Below are 22,219 nucleotides of genomic sequence, written 5' to 3' on the forward strand. Positions count from 1 at the left end.
GGCAGTTTCAGTGATGCCTCATGGACCATCGGTCCCAAATCTGCATGGAAGGGGGCTTGCCAGTAGGGTCCCAGGCAACCTTTTGGGCAAATCACTTCATCCTGAATGGGACTGTGAATCTCACTAAAGAATGGAGAAGTTTAGCTGTATTATCATGAAATAATTATAGTTCATTCCCAGACATTAAAAAAATCTGCATCCCAACTTTAAAGTTAATATTTGCCAAAAAAAAAAAAAAGAGTGATAAATACATAGGAAAAGAAGGAAAAAAATGACCCTTCCCACAGATACTGAATTCACAAAAATCTGTATGCTCGGGAGTGCTAGTCCAAGCACTTGCTATATACATGTAGCATCAGTCTTAAATGTGGTGCATTTATTGCATCTTATTCTGGTTAAAATTATCTTCAGTTCCAGGGGAGTCAGAGAAAGTGCATACTTTTCTAGTCCTTTTTCTTTTTTTTTTTTTTCCTTTTCTTCTCAAGTTTTTTCAAGACCATATACTTGGGACTGATGTGTGGCAAAGCCTACAGAAAACAGCAGCCCCAGTAGAGTCCTTAAGAGATTCAGAGAGCCAATGATTAATGTAAATGCTCTGGGTAAAAGCCCCCCAAATCAGTCATCTCTTGAGCCATGTAGTCTCATTCTCCTTTCAGAGGCATCTTCCAGACCAAAACAGAAAGCAGACTGTGGCATAAAGTGAACGAATCCTTAATTTGAATTCAACCAGTCAATTTTCATCTTCTACCCAATTTTCTTAGATTACTGACTCTAATTTTACAACCTAATGTATAAAATAATTTTGATTCAAAGGAATCATTAAATTTGTGCTTACGTTTCTTTCATTTTGCTTTGATAGCTTATCAACTAGCACTAAGACAAAATGCCTATTTGAGAATTCCCCCCACCTCCTAAATTTTAGGATGCATCTAGACCATCTTGACTGTCCAATCAACAAATGAAAAGAAAGGGACTGTTAGTTGTCAGGCTGATTTGTGGTACCTTCGTAAAATTTGGCTAACTTTCACCTCCTCCTCCTCCTCGATTTCCTTGTGCTAACTGTAAAGAAATCTAGGACTGTTTTAACCCCAGCCATTTGTGATAGAAGCTATCCCTGCATGGTGACTTTGACAACTACTCATCTTCAATAAGAAACAATCATGGAGTAGTGTTACTTGCTTTGGCTGAAGTCCACTGGTCCATTTACAATGACTTATAAATAAGACCTCTTATCAGACACAGAACAGAAAAAAAAAAAATGTTTATCTGCTGAGCTTTACTGTCTACTCTCTATTGCCATTGCTCTTCTCTGTTTCATTATCATGGAATTGAGCAAATAACTTGTGAAGGGGTTAGAAGTTCTGATTGGCTGCCCCTGCGTCTGGTGTGTAAGTTCCCTAAAAGTTCCCGGGTAATTTAGCAGCCTCTTTTGGTCATTTGTGTACATACTGCGTGTGTGCAACCTTTCTCAATACCTGTTGTAAAAGAGTAAGTAGGAGGTTCTGTAGAAAGCTTTTCAAGCTACTTCAAGGTAGTCAAGACGATGTCATTAGAAAGTGTTTGTTAATGTCAGTACCCTAAAGTTATATCCCTGGAATATAAAAAACCAAATTTAGAAAGCAAGGGGAAAAAATGAGTTACGCTTATTTTCAAATCTGACAAAATGGTCATCTTCGATTAAGCCTATTTGTAGAAAAAGTAAATATTAGTAAAGAGTTCTTTTTCTTTGAGTACAAACCTGTGGATTCACAAATTCCTTTAGAAAGCCTTTATCCCGAGTTTGAAAACTGAGGCATGTGACTCCAAATGCCTCTACTTCCATATTCTGTTATCAGAACCTGATCTGGTTAGATAGAGATTTGTTTCTAGAGAGGATAGGAAGATAAACTTGAGTTTAGTGAAGATTAATAAAAAATGAGACAGTAGAGTGTTCAGTCTAAGTTAAACTTGATCTTCATTGAGTAAATTTGGTCTTTTATACTTTTATACTTATACATTTATACCCAGAGTGATTTTTTTTCCTCCTTTCTGCTAATCATACTAAAATGGCAAGCTCTTTATTTTAAAGAAGTCTTTTTGTAAATAATAATCTATAAAATGTGGAATATATATTGTGATTTTCAGGTCCCTAGAACATGTACATAAAATTTGCAATCAAGTACTTTCCTATGCTGATCATAGGGTAAATGAAACAGATCATATAGGCTTATGATTGCATATTTGGACATTTAGACAAACAACAATTTTTGTCATTTATTTTGCTTCTAAGCTGAATATTTCACAGATGTGGCTGTGAGATAGGAAACGGTCTGTTTTCTTTTTTTCTGTTTTATGTATAATGGTCATATTTAAAACTGGTAATAATTTTTTCTTAATGTTAATATTTATTCAGTGGAGTACATAAACATTACTATGTCTATTAAAGCATGTATTCAGTCATTTTAGAAGATTTCCCACAGTGGAGCAATGAAAAAAAATGTTTTAATAATGGAATATACAGTAGTCTTGTGATGAGTAAAGAAAAAAAAGTTGGTCTTTTTAAAAAATTACAATTATATGTATATTTTTTTACAAATGCTAAAGTTTTTTTTTGAGGGTTTTTTTTTGTTTTGTTTTGTTTTGTTTTGTTTGCATTTGTCTTCACTCTTTGGTTCCTAGATTTTCTTTTATACTGTTGGGAGAATACACACAAAAATGTGTTTTATTTTCCCCTGACTTTTTATGTTGATAGCCTGTCTTTACACAATTATTTCTACAAAGATATTAAAAACCACTAAGTACTTCTTATGCCGTATTTCTCACGCTTCCTACCTCTCCCATATCCACAGCGCTCATTCCCTTTCATTCTTTTTTCTCTTCTCCTTCTGCCTTTTTCTCTTTTTGTCTCCCCTGTTTTGCAGACTCTTCACTGTCTAGCTTGAAATTGATTAGAATGCATTAATTTTTAAATAAGTGTCACATATCCTTAACTGAGCACTAAGAGGTTGAGAAGTCTTCATGGCGTAGAGTCTGATCCAAAACTAAGTGAGAAGAATTTTAAAAACAAGGGCTGCCCTTCATTAGCCCTCGTGCCATCTCCTGACAGGCTCCATGCACCGCGACGCCACACCAGGCCAGGGCGAGCCCTGCTGCCGTGCACCATTTACCCTCTGTCAGCAGCTTCAGTCGGAGCTGGGCCGATACTGTACATGCGAGTCTGTCATGCGTCAGCCTCAATTAAGCTCAGATTGCTTGCTTGGGAAACGCAACAGCCTCCTGTTAACCATCTTTTTTGGTGTTCCATTTTCTTCCATTTTTTTCCCCTTCAGCTCTCTCTAGAAGCCCATGTTTCATTTGGTAAAAGTGTGCTCATGGCTTTTGAGCTTCTTTCAAAGAGAAATGGTTTTTAGAAGCAGCAGCTTCTCTTTTGTAGGTCCCAACAAGTTGATTTAATGGAAATGTGCTCAGCTCACACCTGAGTTTATTGTTTAAAGGAGGGACTGAAACCCACATTTTGTACATGTGCCAAGCTTGGTTTCAAGTCTTATGAAGCAGTTTTTCTTCAGGCCTTTTAAGAGAACAGGAGCACTAGGCATCTAGCTTTATCGAATGTTGAAGTACTTCTCATCTTTCTCCCAACCTATTGTTTACTCACGCCCATGTTATCTTAAGGGGATGGTGGCTTTCTTTTTTAAAGAGTAGAATGAAAGCTTACTATACTTGAAGAGGGGGAAAATGTAGACAGTAGCAGTTTATATTTGGTTCATTATTTTGTGGTTTCCTGTAAGTTTATGGGGAAAAACAAGAAGACCACCCAGGGCTTCATCATGCTGGGTGGTTGGCTACCCATGCTTGTCTCTTATGAGAAATTATCTTTAGGAGGGTATTTGCAAAGAATAAAAGAAAAATCTTTGAGGAGAATTTTCTTTTGCTTTTCTGGATAAGTGTAGAGAACTCAAAAGAGTTCTGGGCGCTTAAGTGGACAGATGGACATTGAGATGGTTGGGCATGTTGGAAATCCATAGAGATTTTATGGACTTGGTCAGTTTGTAAAGTCAAGTTAACCCAAGAAGCTGTTGTCAGATGTTAGTCATAAAGCACAGTATGAAAGAAATCGCAATGTAAATCTCGCATGGTCAGTGGCAGCAGAAGGGGTCACAGTGAGTGGAAAGCAAGGTCAGTTTCTCAGACGAGGATGGAGGCAAAAATGTATGTGGCGGTATTTTTTTTTTTTCATAGGCACATAACCAGTCTGGGCAAGTAGCTTTTAAATGGAATCGTATTGATGGATCAATCCAAGAAAGCAGATGGAGCATACAGATAATAGGATTCAGATTTCCAAAATATGAGGCAGATGGATCATTGTTGAAATTATTAACAGAAAAACTTGAAAAATCCATAATTATGCAAAGTTCATATTGGCAATAGATTAAGGATTTCCAATAAGACTAGGTGGCAGTCCATGATATTGGCTTTCTGAAGGATATATATTGGCATTAAGTGTGACGTTAAAAGTTTTTTTCTGAGCTAATCTAGATTGAGATATTTCCATTTGGAGAACAGATGGCAGCAGACAGGCTTTGTAAATTAATATTTAGGAATATTTCTTTTGCACCCCTGATAGATATTGTCAAGGGAGTCTTCAGTTTAACTTTTCCATCCTTCTTCTTTGGATGGGTCACATGTCAGTGACTTTTTAGTTATTCATTGAATTTTTAGTTATTCACTTATGTAACTTTTTTTGTGTTTGTGTCTTTTTGCTGTTTCTTGGGCCACTCCCATGGCATATGGGCAAGGGCAGGGACCGAACCCGCAACCTCATGGTTCCTAGTCGGATTCGTTAGCCACTGCACCACGACAGGAACTCCTATTTAACAAATATTTTTGAGTCCTTGTTATGTGGCAGGCACTTGTTGGGTACAGGTGAGTCAGTGGTGAACAAAATAGACATCACAGACTTCACAGCCCACTGGTGGAAAATGTCATTACAATATATAAAGTTGAAAACATATTAAATGGTTTGACAGAAATCCAGAGGGCTATTAAAGTATGTAATGGGGGATCTTGAGCCTAGTCTGGGGGTCAGAGAAATTTTCCTAAGTAAGTGACATTTGAAATGTAATCTGAAAGATAAATAAGAGTTGGCAAAGGGAGAGAGAAGGGTGGGAGGTGGGAATAGTCCACTGGGCCGAAGAAAGAGACAAATGCAAAGGCCCTACAGCAGAAAGGAGTATGGGGCACGAAGGAACTGAAAGAGGGCTTGGCTAGAGCACAGAGAATGAGGTAGAGCATTGTCATATGAGCCCAGAGACAGAGAGGAGAGTTAGGTCACATTTAGCCTCTTCATGGGTCATCTCTGGGTTTTGACCTTTATCTTAAAATCAGACATCTTCCATCTGTAAAATGGGAGAATTAAACATCAAAGTTCTCAACCTAGAAGCTTTTGAAAATGAGTGCTATTTTTAATTGTTTCAGTTACCTGTCTTCAGTTACCTAACATTAGGGATTTTTTTTTTTTTATTTTGCTTTTTTTTTTTTTTTAAGGGCCACACCTGTCGCATATGGAAGTTCCCAGGCTAGGGGTCGAATTGGAACTGCAGCTGCTGGCCTACACCAGAGCCATAGCAATGCAGGTTCCAAGCCATGTCTGCAACCTACACCTCAGTTCGAAGCAACGCTGGATCCTTAACCCACTGAGTGAGGCCAGGGATCCCACATCCTCGTGGATTCTAGTCAGGTTCGTTACCACTGAGCCACGATGGCAATTCCCCCCACATTAGGGATTTTAAATGTCCAGCATTTGGGAAAGTCTTGCAAGACAAAGAATCATCCTGCCCAAAATACCCATAGTGCCTCCAGTAGGAAGCACTGTGCTAAGTAATCATTTGGAAGCCTTTCCATTGTAATAGTCTCTTATTCTGTAAATAAAAGTAAAATGCATACCTCTAGAAAACAGTGAAACTAATGGTAGTGATTTTATTAAATTCTCATACCATAGCATATTTGTGCTAAACACCAACAAAAAAAAAAAAAAAAAAAAAAAAAAAAAGAAAGCTGCATTAGTTAAGACAGAGGCAGTATCTCCACCTATGATAAAAGGGGACGTTAGATAAGTTAAAACATATTATTTGACACATTGAAGAATTTTCAAGAAAATAAAGGATACCTCCAAGGAGGGAAAGAGGAAAAGAGTGAGTTGAAACCAGAATAGAAATCAGTGAGCTGTAAGTGAAAAAGAATGCCTAAGACACCTGGAGACCAAATGCAACTACCAACACCACAACTGGGAACCTAGGATGGAGGAGTGCACATACACACTTGCAAATGCACATGTATGCACACATAGAGACACAGAAAGTGGGAGAGCTCATCTCGAAACTCTTCTGTTTAACCAGTACACTTGAAAGGGTCAAAATAGTCCAGGGTAAGTTATATCTGTTGGCTTCCAGCTAAAGTAAACTTTTTTTTTTTTCTTGGAAGAAAGCATCCCTGAATTGGGTTCTCCGGATGCCTACGGATTAAACTTAACAAAATATAAACTTATAAAAAAATAAAATTACCAAACACACAAAGAAAATAAAAACATTATCGTAAATATGTCAAACAGTGACCAACACATTTTGACTTCCCAAAGTTTTCATATATTGGAGTTGTCAACATAGAATACAGAATAGATGGAATTTTTAAATGATCAAGAAATATGAAACTATTAAAATGATTGAAGGGGTTCCCGTCTTGGTGCAGTGGAAATTAATCCAGTTAGGAACCATGAGGTTGTGGGTTGGATCCCTGGCCTCGCTCAATGGGTTAAGGATCCAGTGTTGCCGTGAGCTGTGGCTTAGGTTGCAGACACAGCTCTGATCTGGTGTTGCTGCGGCTCTGGCTTAGGCTGGTGGCAACAGCTCCGATTAGACCCCTAACCTGGGAACCTACATATGCCATGGGTGTGGCCCTCAAAAAAAAAAGACCAAAAAAAAAAAAAAAAAAGACTGAAAAGAGCCATGTGGAACTTTTTGAAATTAAAATCTGGATGAATGAGTTGAAAGGTAGATTAAACAAAGCTAAAGAGACAACTAGTGAACTGGAAAATATATCCAAAGAAATTATGCAGAATTCAGCACAGAGAAAATGAGACATGGCACTTGAGAGAGATGTTGAGACATTTAAGATCCAAAGAGAAGATCTAGAAAACATCAAAACAGAGTTCCAGAGGGAGAAATTAGAGGAGCAATATTTTAAAAGGTAATAGCTGAGAATTTTCAAATCCAGCCAAAGATATAAATCCACAAATACACAACATATGCCAAGCAAATTAAATAGGAAGGATTTCACATTTTAGACACATTATAGTGAAACTGAAGAATGCTAGGGCCAGCAAGAAATAACATCCACCAGAGATAAAAAGGCACATCACCTATAAAACAGTGATAAACAGTATTGAAAGTAGGCCATCTCAACAAGAATCAATGCCGAATGACCGTAGAATAATGTTTTCCAAGTTTTAAGAGAAAATAACTGCCAGCCTGGGATTTTCTTCTCAGCAAAGTGGCTTTCAAAAAGAAGAGCAAAACAACATTTTTAGGCAAACAGAAACTGAGATTACCATCTATGGGTATTTACCAAAGGAATGTTTTAAAAGAAGTACTTCAGAAAGAAGGAAAATGACTCCAGAAGAAAGTCCTAAGGCTCAAGAAAGAAAAGCGAATAAAGGAATTATTAAATCTAAATGCTAATCTAAACAAGTATAAAATTTACAGTTTAAATAATAATAAACCGTGTTTAATTGGGGAGGGAAGGTCATTTAGAAAAAAACTAAAATCTTGTTATTTTCCTTCCTTATTGCAAGTTAGGAGAGGAATGATCAGAGTTAAAGTTATCTAAGTTCTTATAATTTTCAAGAAAGGAGTAAAGATACTCATTACCTTTAGACCTCATTACATACAAATGGTAAAATTTCACATATACCCATTGAAAGACTAAAGATAGAATTATGTGGATTCAAAAAATATACTAAAACCACTTGCTTTTTTGTATAACAGCAAAAAAAAAAAGAATAAAAGAAATTAAAAATAAAGGTACCATTTGCAATTACAAAAAAACAAGGTATCCAAGGATAAATATAATAAAAGATGTACAAGACCTAAGTCTTCTACTTACAGCTGTGATCCTGAGCAAGGTGATTTCTCTGGACCTCAATTTCTCATCTTTAATATGGCAGTAACAGTAGTACTTACCGGATGGAATGATGAAAATCGAATGAGAAAAGTAGCGTTTAACACTGTGCCTCGTCCGCAAGGTGACTCCCAATAAGTATTAGCCGCTATCACCACCATCATCATCACCATTATTAGGCACAAGCTAAAAGCCATGGGACCATTGCTTGGTCCAACACTCAAAGAACATAGAGTCCACCAAGAATGATAATGCAACAAACAAATAGTTATGTAAATTGTAAATGTCAAAAGGTGGTATCAGCAAACCCTGAGGAAGGAGAGGTCAGTTTTGGCCTAGGGAAAAGAGGATGGGTCCTTGGGGACTTGGGGAGGATGACGATTTTTGATCTGGACCTAAAATTATTAATAGTTAGCATATGCAGTCCATGGGTAGGGCACTGGGGCTGAAGGCATGCTACATATACATTCTCGAATCTACCTTGACTGACTCTTATTAGGGCATCCAAGGTGAACAGCAAGGAGATGGGAAGTCATGTTGGGTGATGGCAGGTAGTTCAGCTTGACTGTCTGAAAGGAGGTGAAGTTGGAAAGGTAGGTTAATGGAAGAACACTGAAATTATGGAAGTGAGGTTTGTTAGCACAGCCCATTGTGATGTTGACCCAAAAATTAATTAGCTGTCAGATACCAAGTAAACATCTGGGAGAATCGCTGAGGAAAGGTAAATCCATCTCTTGGAATAGTGCCTGGCACATTAGTGAACAGGTTTGGTTTTTTTAAACAAACAAACAAACAAACAAAAGCATCTTTTTTTAAAATGGAAAGAGTTAATTTACAGTTATGGTGTTAGCTTCAGGTATACAGCAAAGTGATTCAGTATCCTTTTTGAGATTCTCCTCCATTATAGGTTATTATAAGACCTTAAATATCGTTCCCTGTGCTAGTCAGTGGGATTTTGTTGTTTATCTTTTTTATACATAGTGGTGTGTATATGTTAATCCCAAACTACCAATTTGTCTCTCCTCCCTGCATTCCCCACTAGCCCCTCTGGTAACCGTAAGTTTTAAACAGGTTTTTTTGATTGTTTGCTTTTAAAGAAGTAATACATGCTGTGCAATGGGTTCAGAAAATTGTCATATGGATAATTTCTTTTCAAACTAAACTAGGTTTCGTTTTTTTGTTTTTTGTTTGCCAACTAATGCCAGTGATTGAAGGGATAAGTATATGCATAGTCTGAGCCAATTCATTACATCTGGAATAAAATTGTTCTTTTGGGAGAAGCAGTGAAAGGGGGCTTTCTGGGAGGAAATGGGTGGAAACAGGGCAGCTGTGCTAATGACCATGCCTCCTCTAACCCATGTGCCTGTACACAGTTTGGAGGGTGGGGGAGCTTCCCAGCGACAGAGAAAACCTGGGCCCCTGTGCTCGAGGGTCTCACAGTCTCATGTTAGGAGCTGGCCTGACACTCCAATAGCTCTTCTTTGGACCATTCTCCACCTCCGCCTTGGAGGCCCCCAAGCTGCAGAGCTGGCCTGGTGCTGCTTTAATGTCCTTTCTGCAGAATGTAAAGACCACGTTGGCTTCTTATTCCTAAGCCGCACCTAATTTTGACGGAGCTTTCCTCTTTAGTGTGTTGCTCTGATGCGTGTAGTCATCATTCTCCTCGTGACCAGACACAGCTGGGGGAGAACGTCTGCTAGATGAGACTGGACTTAACCTTCTTCCTCGGGCTTAAAGCCTGGGATAAAACGTGCGAGGATCATCCTTCCCTTTTTCTTGACGGTGGAAGTGGTTTAGTTGCCAGCTGGTGAGTAGTGGCATTGAGTGGGGAGAATAGGAGTTCGAAGTAAAAGAGGAGCCACCGCCTGGGGAAGGACATTGTTAAAAAGACGTTCTGCACTGGGAGTGTGGATGTCCAGGTGTTTGGGGAAGGTCTCAACCCCCGAGATGTAGTTCTAGTTTTGAAACCATTCAGCATCAATCTGGACGCGTTCCCAGGACTCTTAAAACCCCCCACTAAAGTCTTTCTGGCAACAACATTGAAATGCTTGCGATAGGTCAACGCACACTGTGTTTTTAGGCCTGGTAAGTAACTGCATGTAATATTAGCAGTGCAGGTTGTTCCTTTCACCTAATTATTATGGGACTTTAATAGAATTCGTATTTCGTTATTGGAATATAATCTTTTACTCTTTGAGCTCTTACTATTACTTATCAGGATCAAACCCACCGGGTACAACAGCGTGTTATGCTGCCTTTATGTGCAGTGTGCTGTACCAGGCCCTGTGGAGATGGGCAGAGGAAGGACACAGCCCTGCTCTGGCGGAGTACAGAGTTGATGGAGACCTAGATAAAAGAACAGCTCTGGGGAAGGCTTAGCTTGCTGGGCTGGCAGCTACAACAGAGGTGCAAACTTCTTGTTATTGGCTTCTGAGGAGGAAGAAATGAATTCAGTTAGGGGAACCTGGGAAGACTGTGTGCTGGAGGGTGAGTTTTAAACTAGCCTGTCAAGGAAGAGGAGGATTCTGGTAGATGGAGGAGAGTGAGGGAATGCTTTGCAAATAGAGTTGGGGAGCCCCAGCCAAGAGATAGGAAGAATAAGAGATGCTTAGGAAAAAACTGGGTCCTGGGCATGAAGTACCTTAGAAATGAGGTTGGAGGCACTGGTGGGCAGTGCAGTGGACTCGGCCAGGGCCTGTGGCAAGAGCCATTGACCTGATTCCATAGAGAGCATTACGGTTTCCCCCCATTCTTCTGACACATCAGAGATCCAATTGGTGCTGTTTTCTGGCCAAAGCTGAAATTTGTTGAAAAAGGACCTATTCTTTTCTATCCTCTCATTTTGATAGTTTCCAGTAATTGCCATCCATTCCAAAATTCACTTATAAAGTCTAAGTAGATATATACGTTTAAGGACTTAGGGCACTGTTTGCCAGGTGTGTATGTGTCCCCTGCGGAAGTTAGGTGTTCCAATAAACAAGGGCTGCGCGGTCACGGTCAAGTGCCTCTGTGCACTGCTGCGTATTACACCCTGTCTTTGAAGCATCAGATTACACATTAGCATGTTAATGGTTCTGAGAAATAAAAATCTTTTTTTAACTTTGCATACCAAAGATCCCCTTCATCTGATTAACATCTCACAAAACAAAGATTGGAGAAATATTGGATTAAGGTACATTTCAAAAATAGATTTTGTATGTTTCTCATAGTCCCCACAACATCCTTATGAAATAGATGTTTTTATCTCCATTGCTGCAATGAAAACTGAAGGTTAAGTACTTTTTCCAAGTTCACAGATGAAGAAAAGAGCCAAAATTTGAATTCACGTACTCCTAACCTGGGAACCGTCATGCCTCATGCTACCTCTTAGATTTCTCTGGGCTCTGTCTTTAAGAGTCTTTTTTAAAAGATAGGCTACTACTGCCTTGGCTATTCCAGTGATGGCCGGACATCATAAATCCTTAAGCGTCTACTGTGTAACCTTTCATGACTCACACTCTTCCACATGGAGCTGACAAGTCTGGAGTCCCTGGTAACATTGTAAGTTTTTTGCACCCTTGTCTCCATTCCTGGCTATAGGCTTCTTAAGTAGTATTGGGTGCATTTAGTAGGCCAGCATCTAGCGCAATCTGGCCTGTAGTACAGAGCAGTGGTTGTTTGCTAAATGAAGGCATAAAGAACATTCCTCAGGTGTGAGAGTTGAGAGACCTAGATGCTCATTCTGCCTCTGGTTCTCATCAGGCTATGGCATCAGCAGCTAAAAAACACATTAAGGTGGTATTTTCCATATGTTGATAGTCGTCTGGTAGAGAAATATGCAGTTAAGGAATCAAAGTGTGAGCACAGAACTGGACCAACATCATATAGTAACACAGTCAATCTGCCCCAAAGCCAGGCTGGAAACCGGTTCCTATGCCACCCAAGGAGACCTCGGAATATAGTTGGTTTTACAGGTTTCACATTAATGGGCATGAGGCACCCGTGGCTGAAACAAAGTCTGTCCTTGGTTTCGAGCTTCCTCTGCCTTCTGCTTCTACAGTTTTTAGCTTTGGCTTTGGTAGATTTTAATACAGACCAAGAGTGCTATTTTTATGTGTGAAATCTGGTATTTATGGAACAAAAAGTACCTTAAAAAAAAAAAAAAAGGAGAGGTGTAATAAAATCAGGTTGAAGAGCCAAGACTATAAACAGTTACATACATGTTAACTTTATAATGGATTAAGGGAATATCAGGCCGTGCTTTAAAAGAAAATAAGATTTGAATGATAAAATTACAAATTACTATAATTTAGATATTTACCCAAAGTCCATTTGTTCATATAATCTTTGTTCTTTTAAGCGTTCAGTGTAGCAGATCTCTTTGAAACATCTTTACCCTTTTTGTCAAAATAGCTCTAGTTTCTAATTGGAAAATACGAATTGAAAAATCTGAAATATAAGTTAGGCGGTAGATTATAGAAAGTTCAAGCTATAAATAAGAATGGTCTCTAACTCAAGTTTTCAAAATTCCAATTATGGGTATTCAAGTGCATTTATACACATTGGGTTTGTTATTTCTGGAGTTAATAAGCAATTTCACAATGTACTATATATCACTTTTAAAGACATGATAAATTGTCCCTAATGGTATTGTGTGTATAAACTAGAGCTATTTCTGCCTTGTATATAATTCTTAGGATTGGGTGGTACACCTGAAAAGGCTTGGATTTTAATGGGGCCTTTTTAGCACTTTTGCACCTCGTATGTTCAGGATTATGTTTGATTGATGACTTTAAATGTGCTGGCATGAGAGATATGTAGATCTTAATGCTCTTAAACCATTTGTTTTCCAATCTCTGTAAAAGGCTCCTCTGTTTTGGGGTAACACTTTATCCTTCTTAAGTAAACAGAAATAGGTTTCTGGGATTTTGCTTTTTAGCATTGTAAATCCAGCAGGAAAGAGACAGGCTAAAGGCTTTTAAGAGAAGTCTCAAAACACCATGTTCCCATTTTATTAGAGTAGTCTGAAAAAGTCAAAGTGTGTGTGTTGTGTGTATGTGTGTGCAGATACATTTTTCTTCTTTCTAAACAGTTCTAAAATAACTCCCTGCCTCCCTTCCTTTCTCTCTTCCTTCTCTCTCTCTCTCCCCCACCCCCGTCTCCCTCTCTCCCCCTCCCTCCTCCTCTCCACCTTTCTCCCCCCCCGCCCCCGTTTCTTTTTCAGAACTCCCTGAATCTTTTTTTCCCCTTGGACCCCTTGATGCCGCAGCCATCATCCTCAGCCTACCAGCTGAGCTCTCTCTTTGGATCCCGTCATCTTAGCCACAGGGTCGGCTACTGAGTGGCCAAGGGGATGTTCTCCCCAGCAGGTCGTAGAACAAGAGATTGGGGCTATAAATTGAATCCTACTCCCAAAAGGCACTGAGACTTAGTACCCAAGCCTGGAGGTGTTTTATAATCCATTCCTGCAGGATTCCTCCGACTGGGACAGAATCTTCAGTGCTTCCAGGAGGGGCTCAAAAAAAAGAAAAAACCTGCTCATGAAGGTTCCCATTTTCTGATTAACAGTCTAGGCAGTGTTCAGGGAAAGGGGGAAAATTGCTTCTGCTGAAAGAACAGATTGTTTTAAGATTTTAAGAACTGATTATAAACAAGTTGCTCAGGAAGGAGAGAACTGCACGGGTCAGAGGCAGCCTCTGCTGCCAAGCAGTGGCACCCATTGCAGCAGCACTTTCTGCACCAGCCTTCAGCCCCGGCGCCCAGTTGTCCATCATCTCTTGGAGAAAAGAGACCAGCATGGTACTGACAAACACATTTTCACTTCCATCTAAGATATGAACTTCGGGGCTCCAGAGTTGAAAGACTAGTGCATTTACCCGTATTTATAATATGTTGCTAATTAGCAGTCAGTGTCCTTGTGATCTTTTTCTTTGTCCTCCTCTTGAGGCATCCCATTTCTTTCATTTCCTTCCTCTCCATCATCAGCAACACTAAATGGAATATGGATTATTCTGGCAGCAGGGCAGTTTGAGCCCCCTGATTAGTCTAGAATGAAATGTAAAGGGGGAAAAAATATATTTGAAACGAGCCACTGTGCCTCGTTTCTCAAGATATCATTTTGAAATCTTCATGGGTGGTGATGTATTTGCTGGTGATTCATTTTACCCAGAGCCCTTTAGAATTCCTGGGAAGGCTTTGGTTTTGGTTTTGGTTTTTCGCTAAACTTATGCATTTTTATTTTTTTTGTAAAGTGATTCTTTTAGGGTGAATCCTTATAAATGAACCATGAATATGATAGCAGAAAAGGTAAAAATCCTTAACGCAATCTTAAGGTACTTAAAATAACCCAGAGCCTCCTAGCCTTTTATCGCTGGCTTGTTGCTACAGCTGTTGTTTTAAGTCTTTGAATCAGTAAATGATCCCCAAATTAACATAATTTAAGTTCCCTTAAACTTTTGAAATTGTTTATTGTAATAGGCATTTTATAATAAAATTAGAACTAAACGCCTGTGTTTGACGTGGGTGTATCATGAGTAACCTTTGTGTATACACCTGTATTTTGTGTGCGTGTGTCTAAAAGATGATTGAAAGTAAGTCAGCAGCCATTACACCTGGAAGCACACAAGTATCATGTGTAATGCATAGGAAATGCCTGTATGTGTTTGTATGAGAAAAATGGATTGGTAGAGCCAGGAAAGATCTTCTCACCATCTGGTTCAACTCTAGCATCTTATAAACGAGAAAACTGAGTCCCAGTGAAGGGATGTATACACATGACAGTCAAAAGGAGCTTGAACTAAGATTTTCCAGCTGGTGGAGAATCTGAATGGGCATTGAAGCTTCTTTCATGCGCACTTTTTTTTTTTTTTTTTTTTTTTTTTTGCTTTTTAGGATCGCACCGGTGGCATACAGAAGTTCCCAGGCTAGGGGTCAAATCAGAGCTACAGCTGCCAGCCTATGCCACAGCCACAACAACACAGGATCCGAGCCACGTCTGTGACCTGCACCACAGCTCATGGCAATGCCAGATCCTTAACACACTTAGCGAGGCCAGGGATCGAATCTGCAACCTCATGGTTCCTGGTCACATTCTTTTCTGCTGCGCCACGACAGGAACTCCTAATGGGCACTTCTTTAATGGGCATTGGAGCTATGCCCTGGCCTTTGTTTTTAGTTACTCTGCATTTGCCACCCCCCATAAAAACAGATGAAGGCATAATGTAATAATATTATTAACTGTAATAATATTTTAAAATGCACACAAATGGAACCACAAAATCTGCACCAGAACAGTTATAGTGTTTAAGCACTTACAAATGAGTTGCAATGCAGCTAGCTGAAATATTCATCCACTAATAAGCAATTAATTAAACTTATCTAATGTTAATTACTCACAATTGCCTGGCAGATAATCTGTCCTCATTAAATATATGTTGATTCAGTCTTTCCTGTTCATCTCTGTCTTGAGCCAGTTTCTCAAATGGTAAGCTTTGAGTCAGTCACCTCGGGTGATATTTTTTTTAATGGAAATTCCTGCCACCCAGCCCCTATTCAGAATCTCTGGAGGTAGGCCTTGAGATTCAGTATTTTTAACAAAAATAGCAATTCTGTTGGGCAATTCTGTGCACACAAAAGTTTGAGAACTACTGCCTAAAGTTTAATCATAATTGATTAAAATGTCTTCAGTTGATCAGTCCAGTTGAAAACTTAGAGATACCTCAGTGTAATTGTCAGACATTTTTAAAGCAATTATGTGGGTTCCACAAACCCTAGTTCATGTATGATAATTGTTTTGGTTTTGGTTTAGTTTGTTTGTTCGTTTGTTTGTTTGTTTGCTTTTTAGGGCCGCACTTGCAGCATGTGGAAGTTCCCAGGCAAGGAGTCAAATCAGAACTGCAGCTGTGACCCACACCACAGCTCACAGCTATACCAGATCCTGAACCCACTGAGTGAGGCCAGGGGTCAAACCCAAGTCCTCATGGATACTAGTGGGGTTCTTACCACTGAGCTACAACAGGGGCTCTGATATTTTTTCATTATAACACAATTCATCCTTATTGCAAATTATCCAAACAAGATAGAAGTAGATAATGTAGAAAGTTAAAAGGCCCCCCTTTTCTTCTACCCCTCCATCTCTCCCACTCCCAAACCCCAAGAATAACTGCTATGAACCGTGGGTACGTATGTTTTGAGAATTTTTTCACTAATATTTATATGTTTTATTTACATATAAGTTTATAAATGTATTATATTTATATAAGTACATATGTATCTGTCTACATATACATATTTATTTTTATTTATTCATTCGTTCAACAAATATTTGAGCATCTATTGTGTTCTCAGAACTGGTACTGAAAAAACAACCATGGCCAAATAGATGAAGTCCTCATTCTCATGAAACCCACATTCTAATAAGGAGACAGTCAATCAGTCAATAAAAATGTAATATAAAATATGCATGCTATAAAGAAAAATAAAGTAAGCTGAAGGGGTAGAGAATTCCAGGTGGTTCTACTTTAGATGCAGTGGTCTGGGCAGGCTTCTCTGCAGTGGCTTTTAGGCAGAAACCAGAATGAAGTGAGAGCATGAGGGCTGCACACCTCTTACAGAAGAGGAGGCCGAGTTCTTCCTAGATTATGTGTACGAAATCACACTTCTTTTCTTGTAATAAAATAAAATCGTACTATGCATAGTGTCATGTACCTTGGTTTTCCCATTCAGTAATGACTATGTACATATTTCCAGTGTCTGCATATATGGATTTAAATTACTCTTTTTTGGGAGTTCCCATTGTGGCTGACTAGTATCCATGAGGATGAGGGTTTGATCCCTGGTGTGGGTTAAGGAGCCGACATTGCCAGTGAGTTGTGGTATAGGTTGCAGACGTGGCTCAGATCCTGAGTTGCTGTGGCTGTGGCGAGGCCCACAGCTGCTGTTCCAATTCGACCCCTAGCCAGGGAACTTCCATATGCCACCAGTGCAGCCCTAAAAGGAAAATATGTATATAAGAAAAGAAAAAAAAAAATTACTCTTTTTTAGTGACTGCTTAGTATTCCATAATTTGTGTGTGCCATAATTTAACCATTCTCATATTGTTGTTGGACTTTTTTTTCTTTACATTTTACCCATATAAACCATACTGTGTGAAAGTCTGTGGATCATCATTTTAATATTTAGGTATTAGAGGATTAATATTATAGTTCTGTTGCAGAGTGAGATTATTTTAAGTATTTGGATCATATCAGTCAAATACAAAATGACTGTTCAAGAATAAAGGAACCAGACCTTGGGGTACAAAAGTATATAATATTCCTTTTACATGTAGAGGTAAGACTCACTTAATCATTTTTTAGTTTTAAATTGGGCCATCAAAGAATCCTAAATCATGTCTTTATCATAAAAGACCATATTTTTTACTCTTTTCCATTTTTTTTTAAAGTTATTCAACCAACTGCCCAGGCAACTGGTTCTCATTCATAGGACTGCAATCTGTTTGGGTTGGTTTATTTTTATAATGTCTCTTTTCTTACTATTGGATCGTACATTTATTCTTCAGGGCTCCTGCCTTTATGTTGTTCTTTGATCCAAAAGTATTTGCTCTAAACTGTATTTTGTCTTTTAAATGTACAATTTTCACATTAAATTTTTTTCTTAATTATAAAATAAAGGTAAAATTATATCACCCAAACTTAACCTTTGTTAATATTTGGGGGTACATCTTTTTGGTTTTTTGTTTGTTTGTTTGTTTGTTTGTTTTTTCAAGGTGCACTTTTTTTTATTAGATTCACTTCTTTATTTTGGATTCCTCAATTCCAACAACTCTTTTTAATGCACACCACTATCTCATAACCCACAATGAAAAGAAACCCATTAACTCCCTCTGAGCCTCGTTCTATTGCTGGTTACTCACTTTATTACAAACAACCCAGCAGATTTTCTCCACATTGTCAATTGAATAAACATGTGCCTTGCAGATTGATTGCCGAGTAAATGGTTTCTAGGGTGGCAGGTGATGCCACCACAACACTCAGATCCCCTGGATATTTGCCAGTGGCTGTCATCATGGCTTCAGATCCATCCTACATATAGGGAGCATTTGAACCTATGATTCACATTCCTCTTCAGGGACAGGGGACCAGAAAGTTCTCGGATGCCCCTCCTTCTCATTGCCAAGCCCTGAGGAAGCTTGCTCTGTATTTTCACAGAAAAAAAACAAAAAATACATGTATTTCCTCTCACACTATTTCCCTTATCCCCTTCATCCTTCCCATTACTTGTTTCACCACCACTAAGCTCTTGGGAGAAGAGTTGGCTTTTAACTGGACGCTTAATCTGTGTTCTTCCCCACTTTGGAATTAAAAAGAAACAGAATCTTTGACAAGTGGGCACTAACTCACTTTCTCTCTAGTTAGGCTCTCTTGGGAAAAAGCTTCTTATCTTTGGTCTCCTCCATAGCCCATGATGGGCCAGTGTAACACACTCTGAGATTTTGGGAAGGAATATTTTTTTAATGCAGAAATTGTTGTTTGAATATGAGGCTCTGTAGCAGCAGTTTAGTAATTTAAATGTTTTCATTTGCACCTCAGTTTTCAAGAATGGATTAAGCATTGAATTAAGTTTGCTGAGTTCCAGATGACTAGAATTAGTACTTTCGTACTTTTTTTTAAACTGGGTAATTCATCAAATACTTTGACGGTTTAGATGCAGATAAATCTATTCATTGTCCTCTATCCTCCTGTGAACCAAGCTCCCAAGCCTGCCATATGCAATTCATAAGTCCTTCTGTGTAGTACAGTGTACACTTTATGTGACCATTGGATTTTTTTAAATGAAGATGCTTTTTTCAATGTTTTTTTGAAAACACCATCTCATACTATTAAAACTGAGAGTAGAGGTGAAAAGGACCATAGTACATTAAAGAAACATGTTAATTGTGCCTAAAGGTGTTTGTTTTTTCTTGAAATGCCCACTTAGTTCCCCATTGATCAAAAGATGAAGGTTCCAGAGAGTCTTTCTTCTGACAGACTTGATTATGTAGGGGTTCCCTTCTCGAGATTCTTGTTATTTTATAAACACATGCATATGCATAATATATTCTGCCCGATACTTCCACTTTCTGATCCACACAGTACAACAGAGCATCCCATGGAGTCAGAGAACAAAGAAAATATTCCCTCTGAATTTTTTTCTCCTAAAGCCAAATATGTCCTCAGCTTCAGAAAGAAAATCCCTAGCAAGGATCAGGGCACCTCTCTCTCTCTGAAGGAAACTTTAGGCACCCTTGCTTTGCTCCCCAGGAAAAAGGGAATGCTTAGAGATCCTGGAACTTGGGTCGATTTCCTATTACAGATTCAGGTTTTGTTCCAGACATTTTACCTATGTCATTGCAGTTAATTCCTCCAGTGACCCTGTGTTGTAGGTATTCCTGCTCCATATCAAATGAGGAAATTGAAGCTCAGAGAATCTGAATATCTTGCCATCACTGTATAGCTATCAAGTGATGGAGTCAGGATTTGAACCCCTGTTCATCTGACTCCACTGCCCTGGTATTTCTATTCTGCCAAACACAGACTCTAGCTTGTAGTCGCTGGAGAATAGAAAAACCACTCTACCCCATTCAAAGTAGCTGAATTATCTTTTTCAGCCTATAATCAATCCCTATAAAATTCTATTCACTGTAGGTTTATGGCATCCACTTCCTTACATAATAACTAGAAAATGAAAAGTAGTAAAATAAAAGTATTTGTAACTGCAATGTGAGAAAGCATGTGGAAAAGATCATACTGCTGTGCTACTTTCTAGTGTATTGGAGAACTCAAATTGATAAGAGCGTAGGACTGGAAAAAAGGTTATATTGTTTTTTCACCTCGTTATTCATTTTCAATGAGATACAATTCACATGATGTGCTTAACCATTGTAGTGTACAAATCTGTGGCATGTAGTGCCTTCACAGTGTTAGGCAACCACCACCTCTCTCTAGTTCCAAAACATTGTCATCACCCCACAAGGAAGCCCCATATCCATTAAGCAGCTGCCCCCATTCCCATGTTCCACCTAGCCCCTGCCAACCAGCAGTCTTCTTTGTGTCTCTATTTATCTCTTCTGGATATTTCATATAAATAGAATCATACAATATGTCGACCTTTCACATGTGGCTTCTTTCATTTAGTATAATGTTTTTGAGTTTCCTCTGCATTGGAGCATAGATCTCACTTAATTCCTTTTTATAGCTGAGAATACTGACTTTAAGTGAGGGATCTAGGCCGAGCTCTGCTGCGAACTCACTGAAAAGTTTACACAAGCCTCTTCCTTTCTTTGGCCTTGGTGTGCTCAGCTGTAAATGCAGAGATTACATATCCTGTGGAACATGAGTTCTGTGGAAGCTCTGCAACAAAAGGCCATCCTGCTCAAAATAAACCCGGGGAACAGTGGGTGCTGCTTCTCCCTAGTGGAGATTCCTGATGCTCTTGTCCTGAAGATTCTGGACCCTGCTCTACATTCTTTAGCCCACACTTACCAACCTATGGCCAGAGATCCCTTTTTTCTTACCTACTTTTTTTTGACATCTTGTGGAACACAGTCCAGTTTCTAAGACACTGAACCCTATGAACCACTCATCGATGCTGCCCCACCATGTACCAACATGGCCAGTCAAGTCCATGTTGATCTTGTCTCTGGGTTACTGGCCTAGAGGTATTGCTCCTCCAGGGGGACTTTTTTTTTTTTTTTTTTTTTCCCACTGTACAGCAAGGGGGTCAGGTTATCCTTACATGTATACATTACAATTACATTTTTTCCCCCACCCTTTCTTCTGTTGCAGCATGAGTATCTAGACAAAGTTCTCAATGCTATTAAGCAGGATCTCCTTGTAAATCTATTCTAAGTTGTGTCTGATAAGCCCAAGCTCCCAATCCCTCCCACTCCCTCCCCCTCCCATCAGGCAGCCACAAGTCTCTTCTCCAAGTCCATGATTTTCTTCTCTGAGGAGATGTTCATTTGTGCTGGATATTAGATTCCAGTTATAAGTGATATCGTATGGTATTTGTCTTTGTCTTTCTGGCTCATTTCACTCAGGATGAGATTCTCTAGTTCCATCCATGTTGCTGCAAATGGCATCATGTCATTCTTTTTTATGGCTGAGTAGTATTCCGTTGTGTATATATACCACCTCTTCCGAATCCAATCCTCTGTCGATGGACATTTGGGTTGTTTCCATGTCCTGGCTATTGTGAATAGTGCTGCAATGAACATGCGGGTGCATGTGTCTCTTTTAAGTAGAGCTTTGTCCGGATAGATGCCCAAGAGTGGGATTGCGGGGTCATATGGAAGTTCTATGTATAGATTTCTAAGGTATCTCCAAACTGTTCTCCATAGTGGCTGTACCAGTTGACATTCCCACCAGCAGTGCAGGAGGGTTCCCTTTTCTCCACAGCCCCTCCAGCACTTGTTATTTGTGGATTTATTAATGATGGCCATTGTGACTGGTGTGAGGTGGTATCTCATGGTAGTTTTGATTTGCATTTCTCTTATAATCAGCAATGTTGAGCATTTTTTCATGTGCTTGTGGGCCATCTGTATATCTTCTTTGGAGAAATGTCTATTCAGGTCTTTTGCCCATTTTTCCATTGATTGATTGGCTTTTTTGCTGTTGGGTTGTATAAGTTGTTTATATATTCTAGAGATTAAGCCCTTGTTAGTTGCATCATTTGAAGCTGTTTTCTCCCATTCTGTAAGTTGTCTTTTTGTTTTCTTTTGGGTTTCCTTTGCTGTGCAAAAGCTTTTCAGTTTGATGAGGTCCCATGGGTTTATTTTTGCTCTAATTTCTATTGCTTTGGGAGACTGACCTGAGAAACTATTCATGATGTTGATGTCAGAGAGTGTTTTGCCTATGTTTTCTTCTAGGAGTTTGATGGTGTCCTGTCGTATATTTAAGTCTTTCAGCCATTTTGAGTTTATTTTTGTGCATGGTGTGAGGGTGTGTTCTAGTTTCTTTGCTTTGCATGCAGCTGTCCAGGTTTCCCAGCAATGCTTGCTGAATAGACTTTCTTTTTCCCATTTTATGTTCTTGCCTCCCTTGTCAAAGAT

The 22,219-nt window shown here is 39.0% G+C and overlaps 1 protein-coding gene across 18 annotated transcripts in view; it reads left to right on the forward strand.

Annotated features, from left to right (window-relative positions):
- Window positions 1–22,219, forward strand: part of VTI1A (vesicle transport through interaction with t-SNAREs 1A) — a 368,523-nt gene that overhangs the window by 159,675 nt on the left and 186,629 nt on the right. Inside the window, exon 5 of one of the 18 annotated variants that reach the window (XM_084994292.1) lies at window positions 13,355–13,540. The exons of 15 other annotated variants lie outside the window; for them this stretch is intronic. In XM_084994292.1, the coding sequence (XP_084850418.1) occupies window positions 13,355–13,452 (98 nt within the window). In that variant the 3' untranslated portion in view covers window positions 13,453–13,540. Of the gene's footprint in view, window positions 1–13,354; window positions 13,541–22,219 lie in introns of those variants that run through there. 2 more of the 18 variants (XM_084994286.1, XM_084994288.1) reach the window with 2 other exon arrangements.

The sequence above is a fragment of the Sus scrofa genome, chromosome 14 (genome assembly GCF_054392235.1).
Source record: "Sus scrofa isolate SSC_HxYL_T2T_F1_AM1 chromosome 14, Sscrofa_HxYL_maternal_Yorkshire_Landrace_v2.0, whole genome shotgun sequence".
NCBI classification, from domain to species: Eukaryota; Metazoa; Chordata; class Mammalia; order Artiodactyla; family Suidae; genus Sus; species Sus scrofa.